This window comes from Pyrgilauda ruficollis, unplaced genomic scaffold (genome assembly GCF_017590135.1).
Source record: "Pyrgilauda ruficollis isolate IOZ18807 unplaced genomic scaffold, ASM1759013v1 scaffold204, whole genome shotgun sequence".
Classification (NCBI taxonomy): Eukaryota; Metazoa; Chordata; class Aves; order Passeriformes; family Passeridae; genus Pyrgilauda; species Pyrgilauda ruficollis.
This window is the reverse complement of record NW_024519652.1, coordinates 1,063,414-1,080,748: the sequence shown is the minus strand read 5'-3', so window position 1 is coordinate 1,080,748 and position 17,335 is coordinate 1,063,414. Positions and strand designations below refer to the sequence as shown.

Genomic DNA, 17,335 nt, shown 5'->3' with positions numbered 1-17,335 from the left:
AGTTGATTCAAGGTAAGTGCTTTTCAACTACAAAACTTATTACAAAAGCCTGCTTAAGCAAAAAATAACCTCTGAAGTTATCCTAAACAATCTCATGGGTTTTCAGACCTGTTGTCTGCTGAAGTTCCAGCAAAGCTTTTATTGTGGAAGTAGCTGACTGAGATTCGCTGGATACGTCCTGGTAAATTATTGTAGGGTTTGTGTCCACAGGAATTTCATGTTCTGACCAATCTTGACTTCTTGAAGCAATCACATGGACTACAGGCTGAGAATCTGTTTGCAAAAAACCAAAGGCACATTATAAAATCATGTAATGGTTTGGGTTGGAAGACACTTGAAAGCTCATCTCATTCCAACCCCCTGCCAAGGGCAGGGACACCTTTCACTAGACCAGGTTACTCCAAGCTGTGTCGGACCTGGCCTTGGACACTTCCAGGGATGAGGCAGCCACAGCTTCTCTGGGCAACCTATGCCAGTTCAAGTCATCATACAACCATTTCGGTTGGAGGGCTCTCATCAAACTTCTTGCTTTAAACCAGAGTGATAATTCAAAATTACACCAAATTACTCATTACTTTTTAGTTTTGAACATTGCTAAGGCTGCGTATCTCATTCTGCAACACTTTAGTTTCTATTTCAATTGATTCTTGAAGTAAAACACTGTTGATGTTATGAACAGTTTCCAGCAAAAAAACAGAAGTTCTGTATCTTAGTTTTTTGTAAAAGATTTTGTTTGAAAAATCAAGCAGATTTCTTTGTATGTTGAATTTGCCTTGGATTGAACTTTTTTTCCAGAAGGTTTTAGCAGTTCAGGTGGTCAGCATGTATTCAGCATTCTGAACTAACAGCACCTAAATTTTGGTAAGTTGGTTGAATATTCAGAACTTTTTAAAAACTTACTTAGATGGCCATATAGACCAATAGTTACAGAATTATATAGAAAAGTACAAAGGTTTCACTGAGGAACTTGCTTTAATTTGCTGTACTGATACGTATCATGGTCACTCCTGAATAGAGGTTGGATTTTGTTTATGTCCTATTATTTATTGCTCCTCTTACACACAAAGACCTGGATCTATATCATGGCTTGAAGCCAGGGCAGGATTCCCATCAGGACTGCATGTCTGATATATGTCCTGATTCATGTACACATCTACAAAAGGACCAAGATTTGTGCTGGTCCCATGGCAGCATTCAGACATGCAGCAGAGAAATGCTTTGATGCAATCTGGAAAGACAGTGGCAGAGCATGGACTCCCAAAATAACCTCCATAACTTGTTACCCTGCCTACATCTGGCAGACTCTCCAGGAAGAGGGAACAGGTTGCACTGTAACAGCAAATTGGAGCCCACCAAAACACATTTATCATCACTTTTCAGGATTAATGAAAGCATACAGTAAGTAGCTCAAAAGAAAGAAAAATATAAAAGTACGGGAACAACAGTGCTTCACTGCAAACAGATGGGGTGAAACCTGTGCAAAAAGGAGACACGGAGCTCTCTGGAGCAAGCTGGCATGCTTGGAAGACAGTCCACTCATACATTATGTGACACCAACACAGACCTTGAGAGCTCTGGGAAGACTCTGTAGAAGAAGAACTACTGTCAGTGTAGGTTTGTGGTTCTTCTTTCACTTCTGGGAGAGATGAGTTTCCTGTCTCTGCTACCCTTGAAGCCTGCTGTAACGTTTCAGTGACCAGCTGTCTGGTTTGTTCACTCACAACTGTTGCTTGAAATGTCACTGGCTTTGGTTTTATGAGGACCTAATTAGAAAGGTAAATTTTGTTTATAATAAAAACACTCAAGAAAACAGATATGAGCAATCAGAGTACAGGGTGCCACTCAGATCTATGTACAAATAGATCTACATACATAATATGTATATAATAATATACCTACATAATATTAATATTTTACTTAGAAAGTCTACCTCTAAATTCAGCAACTTTGATTATTAAACCGTAAAGTCCAAGTAAATGGCAATGCACAAGAATGTACTTTTCACTCAGTAATTTGAAGTGTTTAACACACTAAACCACTAAACAGTTATTTTTCAGGACTAGATAAAACTAGTGTGATAAGAGAAAGCTATGCAAGTGAGCTGGAACATGCACTGCACTGATAAGGACAAGCACTTCCACAATAAATACAGTCTTGAACAACCAAAACACACAAAATGTTACATCTCATAAAAGCTTAGTTCTTTCAAATACTAAGTGCAGCCAGAGAAAAAGCTGAAACTGAAAGCATCCAGAAATAAGCCAGATTCTCTGTATATAGCCCCACCAACTACACAAGGTTGCAGGGATAGCCAGAACAGGTATTAAGCAGAAAATAAACTTCTATAACACCTCAGATTTGATGAATGACCTATGTCCAGATTCTGCATCTTTATTTCTAATGGTCTAACCATCAGCTGTAAAATGTAAACAAGTATCTGGAGCCAGGGCCAGACAGTTTCAGCTCCAGAAAAGGCTTAGTAAATCCTTTTGGCTTGCTGTAGGCCTTCAGAAAAAGCTAACAAATGCAGATACTGTGCTTGAGAAATCAGGATTGAGGCCACCTCATTACGCCACTTAAGTCTCATTCCCCACAGATATATATTAAACCTGGAACAAATGAGGAAATACATTGAAAAATTATTTACTTCCCATTAAAATTTAGGGGTACATTCCAAGACAGAAAGGGGTCCTCACTGTACCTGTGTTTTCCCTTGTTGACCATAAACAATTTTAGTTGGGATGATTTTGGTGGCTGGCTGGACCGTGGACCCTATTCCTTTTGGCTGTGTAACAATCATTTTTGTGATGGGTCTTGTGGCAGTGATGATAGCAGGTTTTGCTCCTGCTGGCACTGCCTGAATAGTTTTCTCCCCCTGTAGAGAAGTCAAAGTTTACAGATTAACTTAATGGAATTGTTCAGTGAGACCCAATTTTCCAAAAAAAAAAAATACAGTTATATGTGAGTGTGTGTACCATGAAATAAATCTGCTGCTACAACTACATTTATTTGATGGAAAATACATTAGATGACCAAGAACAAAAAAACCTATAGTTTTGAATGGAAAAAGCTACCAAAATCCACTTTTCCATTACCTTATCTTTCAAGCAGCTCAGAAGGGGTGAATAAAAAGAAGTAACTAAAAGACATGAAGTTTTTAAAATTGGAACTTTCTTCAAATCCTTCACAAATGTTTTTTAAGACCACCAATTTCTGTTAACACTAACTTTTGGCAAGACACCTACAAAACCCGACCTGAGATTCTAAAAAAATAATTTAAATATAGATTTTTGCCTTGTCTTCAGGACCAAGACATTAATTATGTACTTTTTTCAATTAAAAGTTCACTTCATCAAAAAATCCAGATTTACAGCAGTTTCACAGGAATCATTCAACTACAGAATAGTGTTTACATATGACTAGACTCCTGATAGCTTAAGAAGAGCAAATACATTGAGCATGCTTTTTTTTAAGCTCTGCACAGTAACAAACCAATAGTAACACAGTAATAGCCACTTCCTACCAATATCCATGAAATAGCTGGAAATCCCCCAAACCATACTTGTTTCAAAAATACCATCCCATTTTGGTAGCTACTAGTGTGTAACATCATAATATTTCCACTTGTCTGCAAATACTTTAATTCTAAAACTAGGGAAGTTCAAAACTTAAAAAAAAAAATCATAAAAGATTTAAAAAAAAAAACTTTCAGTAGTTCTGCTACTCAAGCAGCCTTTTAAATTTTATGGGAATAAGGCATTAAATCTCACAGTTTTATCTAGGAACACTGATAATTTTTATTTACTAGTACTTACAGATAAGCTCAGTTGATGCCAGAAACTTGATTTTATTCTTAGGTATACGTCAGGTTATCCAAAAAATAATTCACCACTGTGCAGTACCCAGGGCACAGGATGCCACAATGTTACACACCACTTTAATTGAAAGTGGTTTCCCTACTGTGAAGACAGTTTATTTCTGCCCTTTATACCAAAACAAAAAATGGCTGGAGATGCACAATTATCAATATGTTATCAATACAGGACCCCAGTTCTCACTGAGCAAACAGGCTAACTTCTAGTAATTTTCATCTACTTTACTGCTTCAGGAATACAAAATCATTATCCATTTAAAAAAAGTTCTAAAGTTTATATTTTCCTTTATCTTTGAAAACATCCCCAGTTTGCTTTCAGCATATTCTGCAAACCATAGTCAGTTTTTAAAGATCCCTGACATCAAGGCATGCTGGATTTGTTAAGGAGCTCATGCACAGTTTGCTTTTAATTGAGCCTTTAGCAGAATGGAGGACAAGAAGCAGCCACCACACAGCTTGTCACCAGGCTCTTAATTTGAGACTTGAAACAATTACTTACCCCAGCATTCAACAGTGTCGTGACAACATTTTTGCCAGGAAGCCCTTGAATTGTCGTTCCTTTTCCAGTAGTTTTTTGCACAACAATCACATTGGGTTTTGATGTCATTGGAATTGTAGTGATTTTGGTCGTAGTTCCTAAATTTTTGTGGGGGGAAAAAAAAAGTGCAGTTTACCACATTTTGTATATTTCCTTTCACCACAGAACTTGGTGAGCTATAGAGGAATCATATTTAAATCTGACACAAGCACATCAAGAAACCAGCAGCATCTGGAATGCGAATTCATGTCACCCAACTCAACAAGGAAAGATTACATGCCAACTCAACAAATCTTTCACCTACAGTGAAAACAGCTGTGCCCAGGGGAACATAATGTATTCTACATTAGGGCAGGCAACCCCTTCTCACAAGTTACAGAGTAGACTAACACAGCTTTTTCAGGCAAACATGTAGAACTTTTCAAAGGCTGGACTTAGGGTGGGATAAGGACATCATTAATACTGACTCAAGGTCCTATTTGCACAGACAAATACTCTTCTACAAATGACCTCTGCAGAAGAATCGATGTACCAAGGATGTATCTCCAGTCAAGAGAAACACCACCTCTTCCTGTTGTAATGTAAGTGATCAGTAGTGGATTGAAAGGAAAAAAGAAAAATACGCTATTGTTTCACAACAAGTCCATAAAAGCTAAGTTTAGAAGTGTGTTGGTTTTGTGTTTTTTGTTGGTTTGTGTTTCTTTTTTCTTTTGTGATTTTTTGGGGGGGCTTTTTTTCTTTTTTGGTTAATTGTTTTGGAGGTTTTTTTGTCTTGTTTTGGTTTTTGTGTGTTTTTGTTTGTTTGTTTGATTTTTGAAGAGCTGACCTGGCTATTTCTGTTCCTATGTTAGTATTTAATTAGTTCCATTCCCTTTATCAGGTTTTTAGTTACCTGCACTGACAGGTAATTCTGGTTAGCCTTCCACAGTCTACAAAAGTACATACACTGGAATCAGCCATCAGTGCTATCAAACTGCCATTGCAGTAGCTACTCAGACAGCTTTTTATATACAATTTCTCCTTTCTCCAGAGGAAAGCACCGTTCAGTCACAACAGAGCTGCAAACCCAAGGATTCCCTTTACTACCTTCTACTCATTAGTCATGCCTGTAGATTCTTCACAACCTATTTCAGATTAACAATTCTACCAATTCTGGAAAAGGGAAGACATGCTGAGACAAGATTATGATTTATTTAATCCTACTGACTTCAGAGGCATCTAAAGACTGCTCCCTTAGCAAAAACAATTAAGCAAACAAAAAGAAAAAAGCAGGCATGATTTCCAAATTTGTGTTCTTCCAGGACAACCATTATTATCCTCATCAAGATCACTCACAGGTTTCCCCACATAAGCTGCTGCTCAGGAGAATACTTCCACTTGTGTATAATTCATTACAAGACTTAGAGATTGTCTTAGCAATTCACAACACCCACAACAGGCTAAAAAAAGTTCCTTGTTGCCAAAGAAGATGCTGTATCATCACTAAGTATAATTCTGTGGAAATCAAAACCTGTAAAACTGTTCTACCAGATTACAGCCCAAGAGTGTGTTTACTGGATAGCTTGTGCAGCACCTTGCAGTGACTGGAGCTGGCTGGTGCCATGTCGAGTCCTTGCTAAACAAAGCTGAAGTCCTAAAGATACACAAGAAATTGTCACTACTATCAGTGTGCTTGGTCCTGGTCCCAAAGAAACCCTACCTTCAGAGATGATAGAACCACCCAATGTTTTGGGTTGGAATGTGCCTAGAAGGTCATCCACTTCCACTCCTGTCAAGGACAGGGACATCTTCCACTACACCAGTGCTCCAGGCCCCACCCAACCTGGCCTTGAACACTTCCAGGGTTGGGGCAGCCACAACTTCCATGGGTAACATGTAGCAGCACATAACCAGCAAGGAGACCAATGGCTGATCAGCAGACTAACAAAGATAACCAGCACGATCTGCATAAAGCTGGGAGGGAAAGCTTAAGGCAGAACATGGTCTAAAGGAAAGACAGGCTGCCACTGGTAAAATATCAAAATAAGGTGGAGACTGCATAGCTGAATTTAACATACACAGTCCATTTTTATTCTGGTTCTTCAGATATGCAGTGGAACAGAGAAGGGCAGCACTGAGATTATAAAATGTTTTGAATTTGGGCCAGTAGTGTTTTCTGATCTTTCTGTCCTCTGTACAACATACTAGTCCCCACCCCACATTTCTCTTTCCTCCCAGTTTTCCTTTACATTTGCTGTTTCCTTCTGAAACACAAGAACTACCACAATCCTTAAGAACACTCTACCTTCAAACTTCTACCTATAACCTTCTTCTTCATGCTCAGCTATTTTCCTTCTGAATTCTCCAATAAAGGTTCTAATAACTATTCAAGCATGTAACCCACAGAAAAGCCATGCACAATTAAAGCAAGCCCAAAGTTACTTTTGAAATAAAAGTCTTACCAGTAACAACAGTACTGATATACCTACCAGAAACAATATTACTGCTGATGATCTTTCCTCCTAGAGTAGCCAGTGATTTTGGTACTACGGTAATGATGCTACCACTTGTAGTTTTCACGTAAGTAGCAGCCCCTGGAGTTCCAGCCATCCGAGCTCCCAGAGATGGGCTCACCGTTGGCCGTGTATATGTTGCTTGAGTTCCTGTTTTAAAGAGAGAGAGAAAAAAGTTCACTGTTACAACACAATCCTCTACCAATATTTGTGGAAAAATATGTTAGTTTAGGAGAAAAGTGTCAGATTTATTCAAGGATATCCCATCCTGCAATCTATTACCACCCTTTAAAATTCTTCTAGTAATTTTTGAATTCACAGAGCAACATTCAAGTATATACTAAATTTAAATTGAATATAACAGTCTTCTGAGTATTTTAACAAATGTTCCATGACTGCCTTATTTTAATTCATGTCCTTGCATGTAAGACTGTAATTTTCAGTAGATGTGCAAATTCTCCCTGTAGTTTTGCCTCTTGCTCCCTTAGATGCCCAGGAGTCAGGCATCTGATGACACTACCAGAACTCATCCCTTCCTCTCAAGAATGACACTTGTCCTATATGACAGATTGCTTATAAAGAGAACCACCAATGATTAGTTTAAGTAACACCCTTAGAAAAAAATATGATTTACAACGATAATGCTATTTTATGGACTCAGCATACAGCAGCACAAAAGAAACCTCTCAACATAGTATAAAAGCTGGTTTTCAGAACTAGTCCTTTTCTGAATGCAAAGAGAACTGAGTCCACAAAAGCAAAAATAGCAACAGCTACACAAACACTGAAATTCCATTTTGCTTGTAATGCTGCAGATAGTGCCCTTGATTGCTAAATATCAGAGGAATGCAGTTTGTTTCATCAAGAAAGATGTGTTCACATCCAAGAGAGCACAGTACAGACTTCACCAACTAAATGAACTGCAAAACATTTCTTTTTTTTTAATGCACTCAAAAATGTATGTGTGGAGTACTTTAAAAGTTATAAACAGAGTTTTAACCATTAGTTTATGCTAAGGACATGAGGAGATGGCCTCAAGTTGCACCAGGAGAGATTCAAGTAGGATATTATGGAAAGAATTGCTCATGGGAAGGGTGGTCAGACATTGGAACAAGTTGCCCAGGGAAGTGGTGGAATCAACATCCCTGGAAGCATTCAAAAGCCATGTAGATGTGGCACCTGGGACAAGGTTTTTACTGGTGAACATAGTGGTGCTGGGTTAATGGTCAGACTAGATGATCTTAGAGGGTTTTTCCAATCATAAATATTTTATGGTTCCAATATTCCCAGCCCATGCTAAAAAAAAAAAAAAGGAAATAAAGAGTTTTCTGAAAACCAGGATAAAGCTACCTTTTAAGTTTTCCTCATGCAATTTTACAATCAGAACAGGCTGCATTATTATCTATTAGAAACACAAATACAACCAGATGCTCAGAAAAACACTGGGAGCTTAAATTTTAATTTACTGGTCTTTTTATAAATTCACTGCAGGACTATGAGCAAGTCACATGTCTTTTAAAGTCCATCTATGCAAAACAGGAATGGTGCTGACCTGTCTGCTTGAGTTAAACCAGTATAAATCATGTAATATAAGGTACTACAGAAGTGCAAAGTATTTGTATAGATTGCATAAAAACTTCCTTTAAAATAAACCCGGTGGGGAAGGAACAATGGTATTTTTGTGTACCAATTCAAACAGTGGAATAAAAGAGCACTCAGTAGAAAAATCCTGATCTGGAATAAATAACAACAGGACTGTGAACGTGGCATTGTGCCCACTGTTCAGAAGAGGTAAGTGCCTTTTTTTAACCCTAGGAAACCATGCTTGATCACCTGTATGTCTGGATTTACCCTCCCTTCCCTTCTCAGAGCCATAACTTACCAGTGGGAGTAGTGACCAGTTTAGTTGTCATGATAGTCCCATTACTGCTAACCACCATAATGGGTGAATTGCTACTGCTGGGCAAGGTCGCTGTAACTGGTTTGGGAAGGATTTTACTGGGCTGCACCTGTTGAGTGATTATTTTAACACCTAGGAAAGGAGAAAGGTCACTGTTAAAATACAGGCACGATAAGTTACTTTCTGAAATGCTTTCTCAGACCAAGGCCTAGTGGGAAAGTAGCCCCAGAAGGCTTCAATTCTGAGCCCATACATCTTGATAATGAAAAAAATTATTTAATTTTTTAGGGTTTCTTTTTTTCTTAGTTTTGGTTGGGTTTTGTTTGTTTTGCAATACCAAGAAGTCATGTACTTTGCCTTTCATGTGCCTGTTTCAGTTCCTACTTCCACTGTCCATTCCATCACTGATTTGTTGACGTTATTTTTTTATTTTTCCTGGTCTATGATACAAAAAAACAGAACTTTCCCAGGAGCCAACAGGTTAAAACCAAGACTGAATAGGTTCATATACAATGAACCATCTACAAGCAGTAATTTTTCATCAATTCAGTCTATAAATCCTAATGTGTCATAAGCCTAGACAAACTTTACCATCCTGAATAAATTAAAAAACATTTCTGCACAAGGAGCATTAGTGACTATAAGGAAGCAACTGTGACACTGGCTAGGGAAGGTTACTTTAAGTAAACTGCTCTCTTTCCCCTTGATTTACTGGTTATCTTAAAGCCACAAAGAAATTTGGCTTAAGCTATGACTAGATCAGTAAGAATGAACGATGAGGGCACCTTAGTACCTCCAGGATTCTCCTCCCTCTCTCTTAATTTTATGTTGGGGCATGGTACCTCTGTGAGATTCACTTCTCAGTTGCAAACCAGTGCATTCACATCTGTTCAAAAGTACATCCAGGAGATGTGCATCTTATGATCTGTTCCATGATGAGGTAAATGCATTGCATTGTGGTGGCCAAATGCCATGGAACATACAGCCTGAATGAATCTCATCTAGATGAAGCACTTATGTTTATACACAAGTATTCCTAGGTGAAAAGTCTTGTCCACTTGAGATATGGAACATCCTTCGGAGATGGCTTCTTTCTCTACACTGACTGTAAAAGCAGTACAGAGCAAGTAAGCTCCAAACTGAAAGAGAAATTGAAGTCTCTGCATCATCCAAACACAAAACTGAATAAAAAGTAAAGTTTCCATAAAAACTGGTTCACATCTTCCAGAAAGAATTGGTATCAGATGGTATTTCCAAAGAAACTTTTAACTAAGAAGTACACTGAGCCCACATTCATTGTAGAAGTCGAGAAAATGAAGCTCACATTGACATTGTTCAGTGGCTGGAAGCCTTTTTTATGTCTTAATTAGTAGCTATTCTTTTTCTTAAGCAGCGGTCGTATAATCCAAAAGGTAGTTTTATCAAAGGACAGGAGTAGGCAATTTTATCAAAGGACAGGAGTAGGGCCGTTTTTTTTTTCATTCCATGGTCTATTTTAATTCTTTGATCTAAATAGTATGATATAAAATAAGAATTTTACTGACAGGATTAAAATAAAATACTGATTTTATATTAATATACATAAAAATACTTTGCACTTTTATAGCACTTATTTGAGAACTGGTTAAATTTGCAAATTTTATTTCTTACTACTTGCTCAGATAAAAACTATGTGCTACAGCAGAGAAAAACCAAGAAAGAAAGATAACATGACTTGCCCAAAGTCAGCTGAATGAATCAATATCACAAAAAGAATCCAGTCTAACTTCCAGATCTAACTGTATTTGTTTTGACAAGTACCTCAAAAGTACGTCTTGATTTCTGGACCAAAGAAAATAATTAAAACATGGAGTAACTTCTTTTTCCAGGTGATATAGTTGAACAACTCTTGGATCTTCAGAAAACTGGTGTGTTTCAGGTTGCCAATCACATTACTTTTGAAGTTATTTACATACCTGTCAACCTCTAAGATAAAAACACATATACCTAAAGCATGGTCTGTAATACCTGAACCAAACAAGAAGAGTGAAAGAACCAAATTCTTTAATTACTCTTACTTGAAAACATTAAAACATCCTTCACTATCTACTTATATTCATGTTTGAAGCCAAATCCTGTACTCAAGAAATCATGCCTTCATGACTACTCGCCCATAAACGTTTTGGGGCAGAATTCTGCCCTACTTTCCTGAGTTGCAGCAAGACCTCATCAATGTGACCCAAGATCAACTCCAACTACCTGATTCCTGCTTGATCTGAATGGTGGGCTTGATGCCAGCTGGCAGCTGAGATTGCTGTGGCTGCTGCTGGGCTACAGAACACGGCACCAGCTGCTGCTGCTGCGGTTGCTGCTGCTGTTGGGCCTGTTGGACTTGGTGCAGCTGCTGTTTGGGAGACTGCTGATGCTGTTTGGGAAACTGTGCTAAGATCTGAGTTGGATTCCCAACCAAACCTTTTGGGGAAGGTAGTCTGGTAGAGGCAACTTTAACTGCTGATGTAGATACACCTGTGAAAGAGTAAAGGGTTTAAGATTCACCAGTGCAATGAGAAAGAAAAATATTAAAATTTCTAAAATAATCTTGCATTTCAATTATCTTTACTACTGAAAAATACATTGATATATGTGAGGAAATAAAGCTCCCATGTAGCAGAAGTGCTCTGTTAGGAGGAAATTGAGCTTTATACAGATTTTCAATGTGGCAGCAGAACAGCAGCTAATGGAAAGACCACAAACCCAGTCTACTTCTGCACCTTTTGTAATATAAATAATTCAATAATATTTTCAAAGTCTCATCTTTAAGCTTCAAGACAGCAAAATACCTACAGTGAAACCATTTAAAATATAGATATAGATATATCTGTATTTATAAATATTTATAACAACCTAGTTTAGTGGAAGGTGTTTTCGCCCCTGGCAGGGGGGTTGGAACTACATCTTTAAGGTCAGGTCCTTTTCAACCCAAAACATTCTGTGGTTCAATGATTCTAAAATCACAATTGCAAGAAGCTGGCGTTGGGATGATGTCAAATATCAAACCCATCAACATTGGAAGAGAGTATTTGCTAGCAAAAGGTTTGTTTGGCATTTTAAAAAAATCAAGTAATTGTATGTAAATTATAAAACTGTGGGCCACCTGTTTTATGCTGTTAGGTTAGGTGATCTTATAAGCAAAAGTGATTAAAAGAAGTTTGCAGTAAGATGGAAAGACAAAGTTCCCAAATAAATCTTATTACTTATTTCTGTCATTCCCCTACATAGCTGTCACAACATTTACAGCAAAATCTGACTTTGTATATAGTTCTAAACTACACATCCATAAACACCAAAACAAAGTCCATAACTTATGAAGTATTTTTTTAAGTAAATCCCAGTTGCAGTGGAAAACAGAACCAGATAGAAAGTGATAATTACAGAAATCATAGTAAAGGTACAATTCTGGCAATCTAAATAAGCAACCCTTTTCTCACTGCATCATTTAAGGTGACTACACCACTCCCTTGGGCAGCTCTTTTCATTAATGAATTTAACTTTACATTTGAAGATATTACCAGCTCACATCACAAAACTTTTCACCAGCATCTTCTGCAATGCCACTGACAGTCTTGGGAAAACAACCCGTTGGAGAGATACTCCACCTAATGTACTTTAGAATTAAAGCCTCTCCATGATCAAAGTCAACCAAGAATCAACAATTCAAACAACGTGAAAGCCTGCTGTGAGCCCTTCTGCTCCACAGGTTAATATCTGATTATATTAATACAAGCAATAAGGAAGGAAAATACCTCCTCAGCCGTGAAATGGCAACCCAATGTTTTGTGGAATGGAACAAGAATGGAAAATACAGACCAGGAAAAATTGTGATGTGACACTTGTAATTGTCAGGCAGTTTTTCTTTCAAGTGCTGCTCACTAAGGCCCATTCATTCATTCATTCACAGATTCCCTTTTAAATGCTAGCTGGTGGCTGTGAAGCTGAAACAGTCAAGCTAGCATACACAGTTAGAATTTGAAATCAGAAACCTAAGAATTTTAATCAGACCCACTCAGGTCTTAATTATAAAGGACTTTAAAACTGGCATGCTGGTAAAAGACACCGATAAAAAGGTGTAAACACTTCTCTACCTTTCAGAATTGTCATCTGGGCATGTTAGTAAGTTTTTGTTACTTGTTAACTTTGCATGTTTTTGTAAATTGAGCTTTTAAAGATGCAATCACCTCCAAATATTGGAAATATACATTTTTCTATGCATCAGACAAAGTTCTTGAAGCCAGACATTTTGAGGTTGTATTGTTTTAGAGCTAGGTCACACCACCGCACCGCATCCTCTTTAAAAAGTGGATCTGAATATTAACTGTTGAAGTACAGAGGAAAACAGTTCAACAAGAACTTTTGTGGAGCCTCTTGGATTAGTTTCATCATCAGGTTTCTTTCACATGTCCTGTGCTTTACTCATATGTAAACAAAAAAGTGCATCTCCCCAATGCTATTCTCAATGCAAAATACAATTCCTCAATGAAAGAGCCTTCAGAAGAGAATTGCCATACCTTGTGCTACTGTTGACATAACCACTGACGGTGTGGATGACACTACAGCAGTCACAGCAATAGTATTTGCAGTGCAGGAGGGAGTGGAGCAGCTGCTGCTGCTGCCCACAGAGGACTGGGAAGCAGTGATAACCACAGGCTGCTTTTGAGTAGTTGAGGCAATGACTGATGTTGGGACAAGTTTTGTAACTGCTGCATAGTTGTGGGACTTGGAAAGGATGTTGGGTACAAAAGTTGAGCTTGGAGAGGTGGTTACTATTATGACCTAAAAAAAGAAAAAAAGAACAAGAAGAAATTCATTTGTTCCTTGCATCTATATTTCAGTAACATGTCTGTCTATTTAGTTTTAGGGATACATCTTTATTAAGAGCTTTTAAGACTGTCAATCATGTTTGCTCACAAGAAAAAGTTACAACTACTTTGAAGAAATGGTGACAAAAATTTCCTTAAAATTAGGATTTTTAAGGAAAACAATTAATATCGAATAAAGTAAAATTATCTCCTGTCTGAAGGCAAACAGACAGGAATGAATTTGAATTCATTAAACTGGGCAGGAAACTTGAAACCCATTTTAAGAGAAACTGAATGGATTTCCAGCAAGTTTTAAGTGTCACTCTTCCAAACCTTACAAAAATTTCAAGAAACATCAATGAGAGAAAATAGATTTTTTTTTTTCTTTAACAATCAACAAGCACTTGTTCAGTCAGTAATGGGAAATGCTTTTGATCTACAAGGCTGTAAATAATATTTCATCAGTGAAAGAAAAATGCTGGAGGTTTAAAAATTTCTGCTTTATTTAGTGCTCTCAATAGCAAGAAATTCTTTCAGATTCGTCTGAAGAGAATAAACACCACCCCAGTGCAAGTTACAACTACAACTCCATGAATCTGATCTGACACAGAAAAACACAGAATTCATGACAGCACTGGAAGAGGTCTGTCTTTGTGCATGTCACCTAGGAAACTAAACACTTATTAAGTATTGAATATGGGGACTGTTTACATTAAAAGATTCCTTTTATTCAACTTATATGTCCCTTCTTGTACTTGCATAATTAAAATAAAAAAGAAGCACAAAAATACATTTTCAATTTGTCATGCAAGAATATTGAGAAATTAATAATGCTGTTGTCCCCACAAAAATTTTGTTTATTAAAACTCTGAAAATTTAAGCTTAATAATAATTCAATGTAACAAAAGCCAGTAGAAAAAGACACAAAAGGAGCAAAGAAAACCTGTGTCAGCTCACACAAAGTCTTACATTGCTAGCCAAGCACGACTGAAACCTTGCCTGATAAAGAAATAATATGATAATGGCACCAGAAATAGACTTAAGCAACAGATCAAGCATCAAGAGATTAGAAGTTCATAATTTGCTTAAAGAAAAATAAGAAAAGAAAAGAAAAAATAAATAAAAGGGAAATAGCCACAGGGATGGAATAAAAGCAGCAAATTTCACCAACATGGCTGGTTCGGCCTCTCCTTTTGTCCCAGCTCTTAGTTTGATGGTCTCTGCTGCTCAGATAAACCTTTAATATCTTGATCTGAAGAAAATCAAAACCTTCCTAGCCTACAAGCTATAGCAGGTTGACCACAACTAACCCATGTCTGAAGGACAAGGTTTCCACATTCTGCTGCTTTTCTACTTGATTGCATTCTCCAGAGAAAACATTTTCTCTGCATCAGTCTTATTTTTGCATTCTGCCTAATTTTGATTTAATCAAAACACCTTTCTCAAATTGTTCTTAGGCTACAAACATGCAGATGAGCTGAACATGACACAGCATGTTCTAGTGTGAGAATTGGAAGTGAAAGGATTCTATGATATGCCTCTGGAGTTTTATCCTGTTTCTTAAACTGTCAGTTTACACTAGGAATACTTCCAACTGTCTGAAGTTGAGGGTCAGCTCCATTCCACCCAGAGAAACTAGTTAGGAACACAGTCAAAGGACAACTTGCAGTTTAAAAAAGCAGATTATAGGTTAGAGTGAATACGAACTATACTACAGCAGGGCAAGTTCAGCATCAAAACTACTACAAATATGCAGAATGAAACTGGGCATAACCACAACTCCTGCAGACAACTGCACTTCCTTAAGTCCATGATTATCACTTAAAAATACTTTATTTAATCAAGGAAGGAATAAAGTGTGTAAAGCACTACAGTTCAACAGTGACTGCTATACTGTGACTAAGCAGGTTTGTGTCTATTCTATCTCATCTTTCAAAATTAACAGACCAGAGCAAATTTCAGTATCTTCTGTGTTGGGGTGTTTGCTGTCTGTCTTGAGGGCTTAGTGAAGGTTATTTTCACATGCATGAAGTATATAAAGAAAACATAAAATTCAGGTAAAAATTTAAGTACGAAAGTTCAAATCACAACCACTGTATTTCTGAAATACTATTCTGTCATATATGTTGAAATGATCCAAATGATCTCATCATGAGTACCAAAACTGCATCCCATGTTTTACAGCAGAGAAACTGGCTGACTTTAAACATACACACACATAAATCAAGGTGGTAATTTTGTTATTGATGACAGTAAAATCTAATTCCCAACATGTATTGAATTTAGTCCTGTCAGCTCTATCTTGAGAGATGTCAAAACTTAGTCTCTGAAAAAATAAGGCTATTATAACTGCCAGAAACTTCACTAGCTAGATTCCTTCCATGTCCTACAAAGCTGACTTTATTACAAGAGAATCTAGAAACGGGAGCAGTGACATTATTAGTTGTTATGAGAGATCATCCTCCAATCTACTAAAATGTCAAAACAATTCAAAGAGATGGCATACAGAAACAGAATTTCATTCATATCCAACAACTGACACTCAAATTGGAAATGTCCTGTTGGATATGAATGAACAAGACTGACTTTTAATTTAAAACTACTAAAGTGGATTTCTCCCACCAAAATCATCCAGTTATATATTTTGGCATATCTAAATCCAACAAAAGAGGACACTGTGACAAGTTCAGATACAAATGCTACTCTGGCTGCCTAACAAAACAAGCACCAATTTTCCTGTCACTGCAGATTAGTAAGACAGCCAAATAATAGAATGCAAAGTGAACTCTAAAATTCCCATGTCAGAACAAGTGGAGAGGCATAACTGCAGGAAAGGTCCTATCAACAGTCCACTCTTCTCCAGACTTGGTACACTCCATCTTTAACTTCCATGATATATAACACCCATACTTAATACAACCCTACAGATGTTTAAGGCAAAAAAATTATTCCTGCACTAATTATAACCCTAATGTGCATCAGGATGGATAGGTTAAGCCCTGTAGTAGCTGTGGACTTGCTGCACTGAATTTAATTTGATGGTTTATGCTCACACATGGATTTCTCTAATACACTCATGTATTCAGAGATGAAATTTGATTAAGGACTCTGTTAAAGAACAGTGAATCAAAATGAAAGCATCTTCCCTGGAGTGGGAAGAGGTCAGAAAGCCAGTATCTTTATTGCACATGACTTCAGTTAATTTAGTTGGTTTTAAAATTTCCAGAAATCAAGACACAGGAACTCTGCTGATCTGAAAAGTCATAAAGCAATTAAGAAGACCCATAGGACAAATACCATGCAAAGGTTTGAGCTCAATAGTCAAACCCTCACCGTTGGAAAAAAATGCTTGTTAGTGGCCAGCCTAGCATAAATCTGTTGGTATCAAGACGAAATTAATCCCACAGAGACCCTATGTCTCCCTGAAGTCTGCTGTACTAAATAACTGTACCAAGAATGAACTTGGTCTGAACCATTCACGTTTTTTAAATCTTAAAAACAGAACAATAGACACAACTGAAATGCCTCCTAAAGAATAGTAATATAGTCATGCCATAGATTAGGCACTTAAAAATCTAAGTCCAGTACAAAATTTAAACAAGGAAAACCTTTTCTGCACTTTGCATTGTGGTGAAAGCTAGGCACACTCAGCTGAAATAATGCAACTGATTTTGACCACTGTAACACTGTTAATGT

At 37.3% G+C, this 17,335-nt stretch overlaps 1 protein-coding gene across 18 annotated transcripts in view; it reads right to left on the bottom strand.

Annotated features, from left to right (window-relative positions):
• EMSY (EMSY transcriptional repressor, BRCA2 interacting) overlaps positions 1 to 17,335 on the bottom strand; it is a 41,392-nt gene that overhangs the window by 9,678 nt on the left and 14,379 nt on the right. For 7 of the 18 annotated variants that reach the window (XM_041467261.1, XM_041467247.1, XM_041467250.1 and 4 more), the window contains 8 exons: positions 13,349 to 13,613; positions 11,043 to 11,309; positions 8,787 to 8,936; positions 6,881 to 7,054; positions 4,374 to 4,510; positions 2,702 to 2,875; positions 1,475 to 1,763; positions 109 to 273 (listed from right to left, as the gene is read on the bottom strand). In XM_041467261.1, coding sequence (XP_041323195.1) covers positions 109 to 273; positions 1,475 to 1,763; positions 2,702 to 2,875; positions 4,374 to 4,510; positions 6,881 to 7,054; positions 8,787 to 8,936; positions 11,043 to 11,309; positions 13,349 to 13,613 — 1,621 coding nt within the window. The remainder of the gene's footprint in view (positions 1 to 108; positions 274 to 1,474; positions 1,764 to 2,701; positions 2,876 to 4,373; positions 4,511 to 6,880; positions 7,055 to 8,786; positions 8,937 to 11,042; positions 11,310 to 13,348; positions 13,614 to 17,335) is intronic. The other 11 variants (XM_041467251.1, XM_041467265.1, XM_041467252.1 and 8 more) reach the window with 5 other exon arrangements.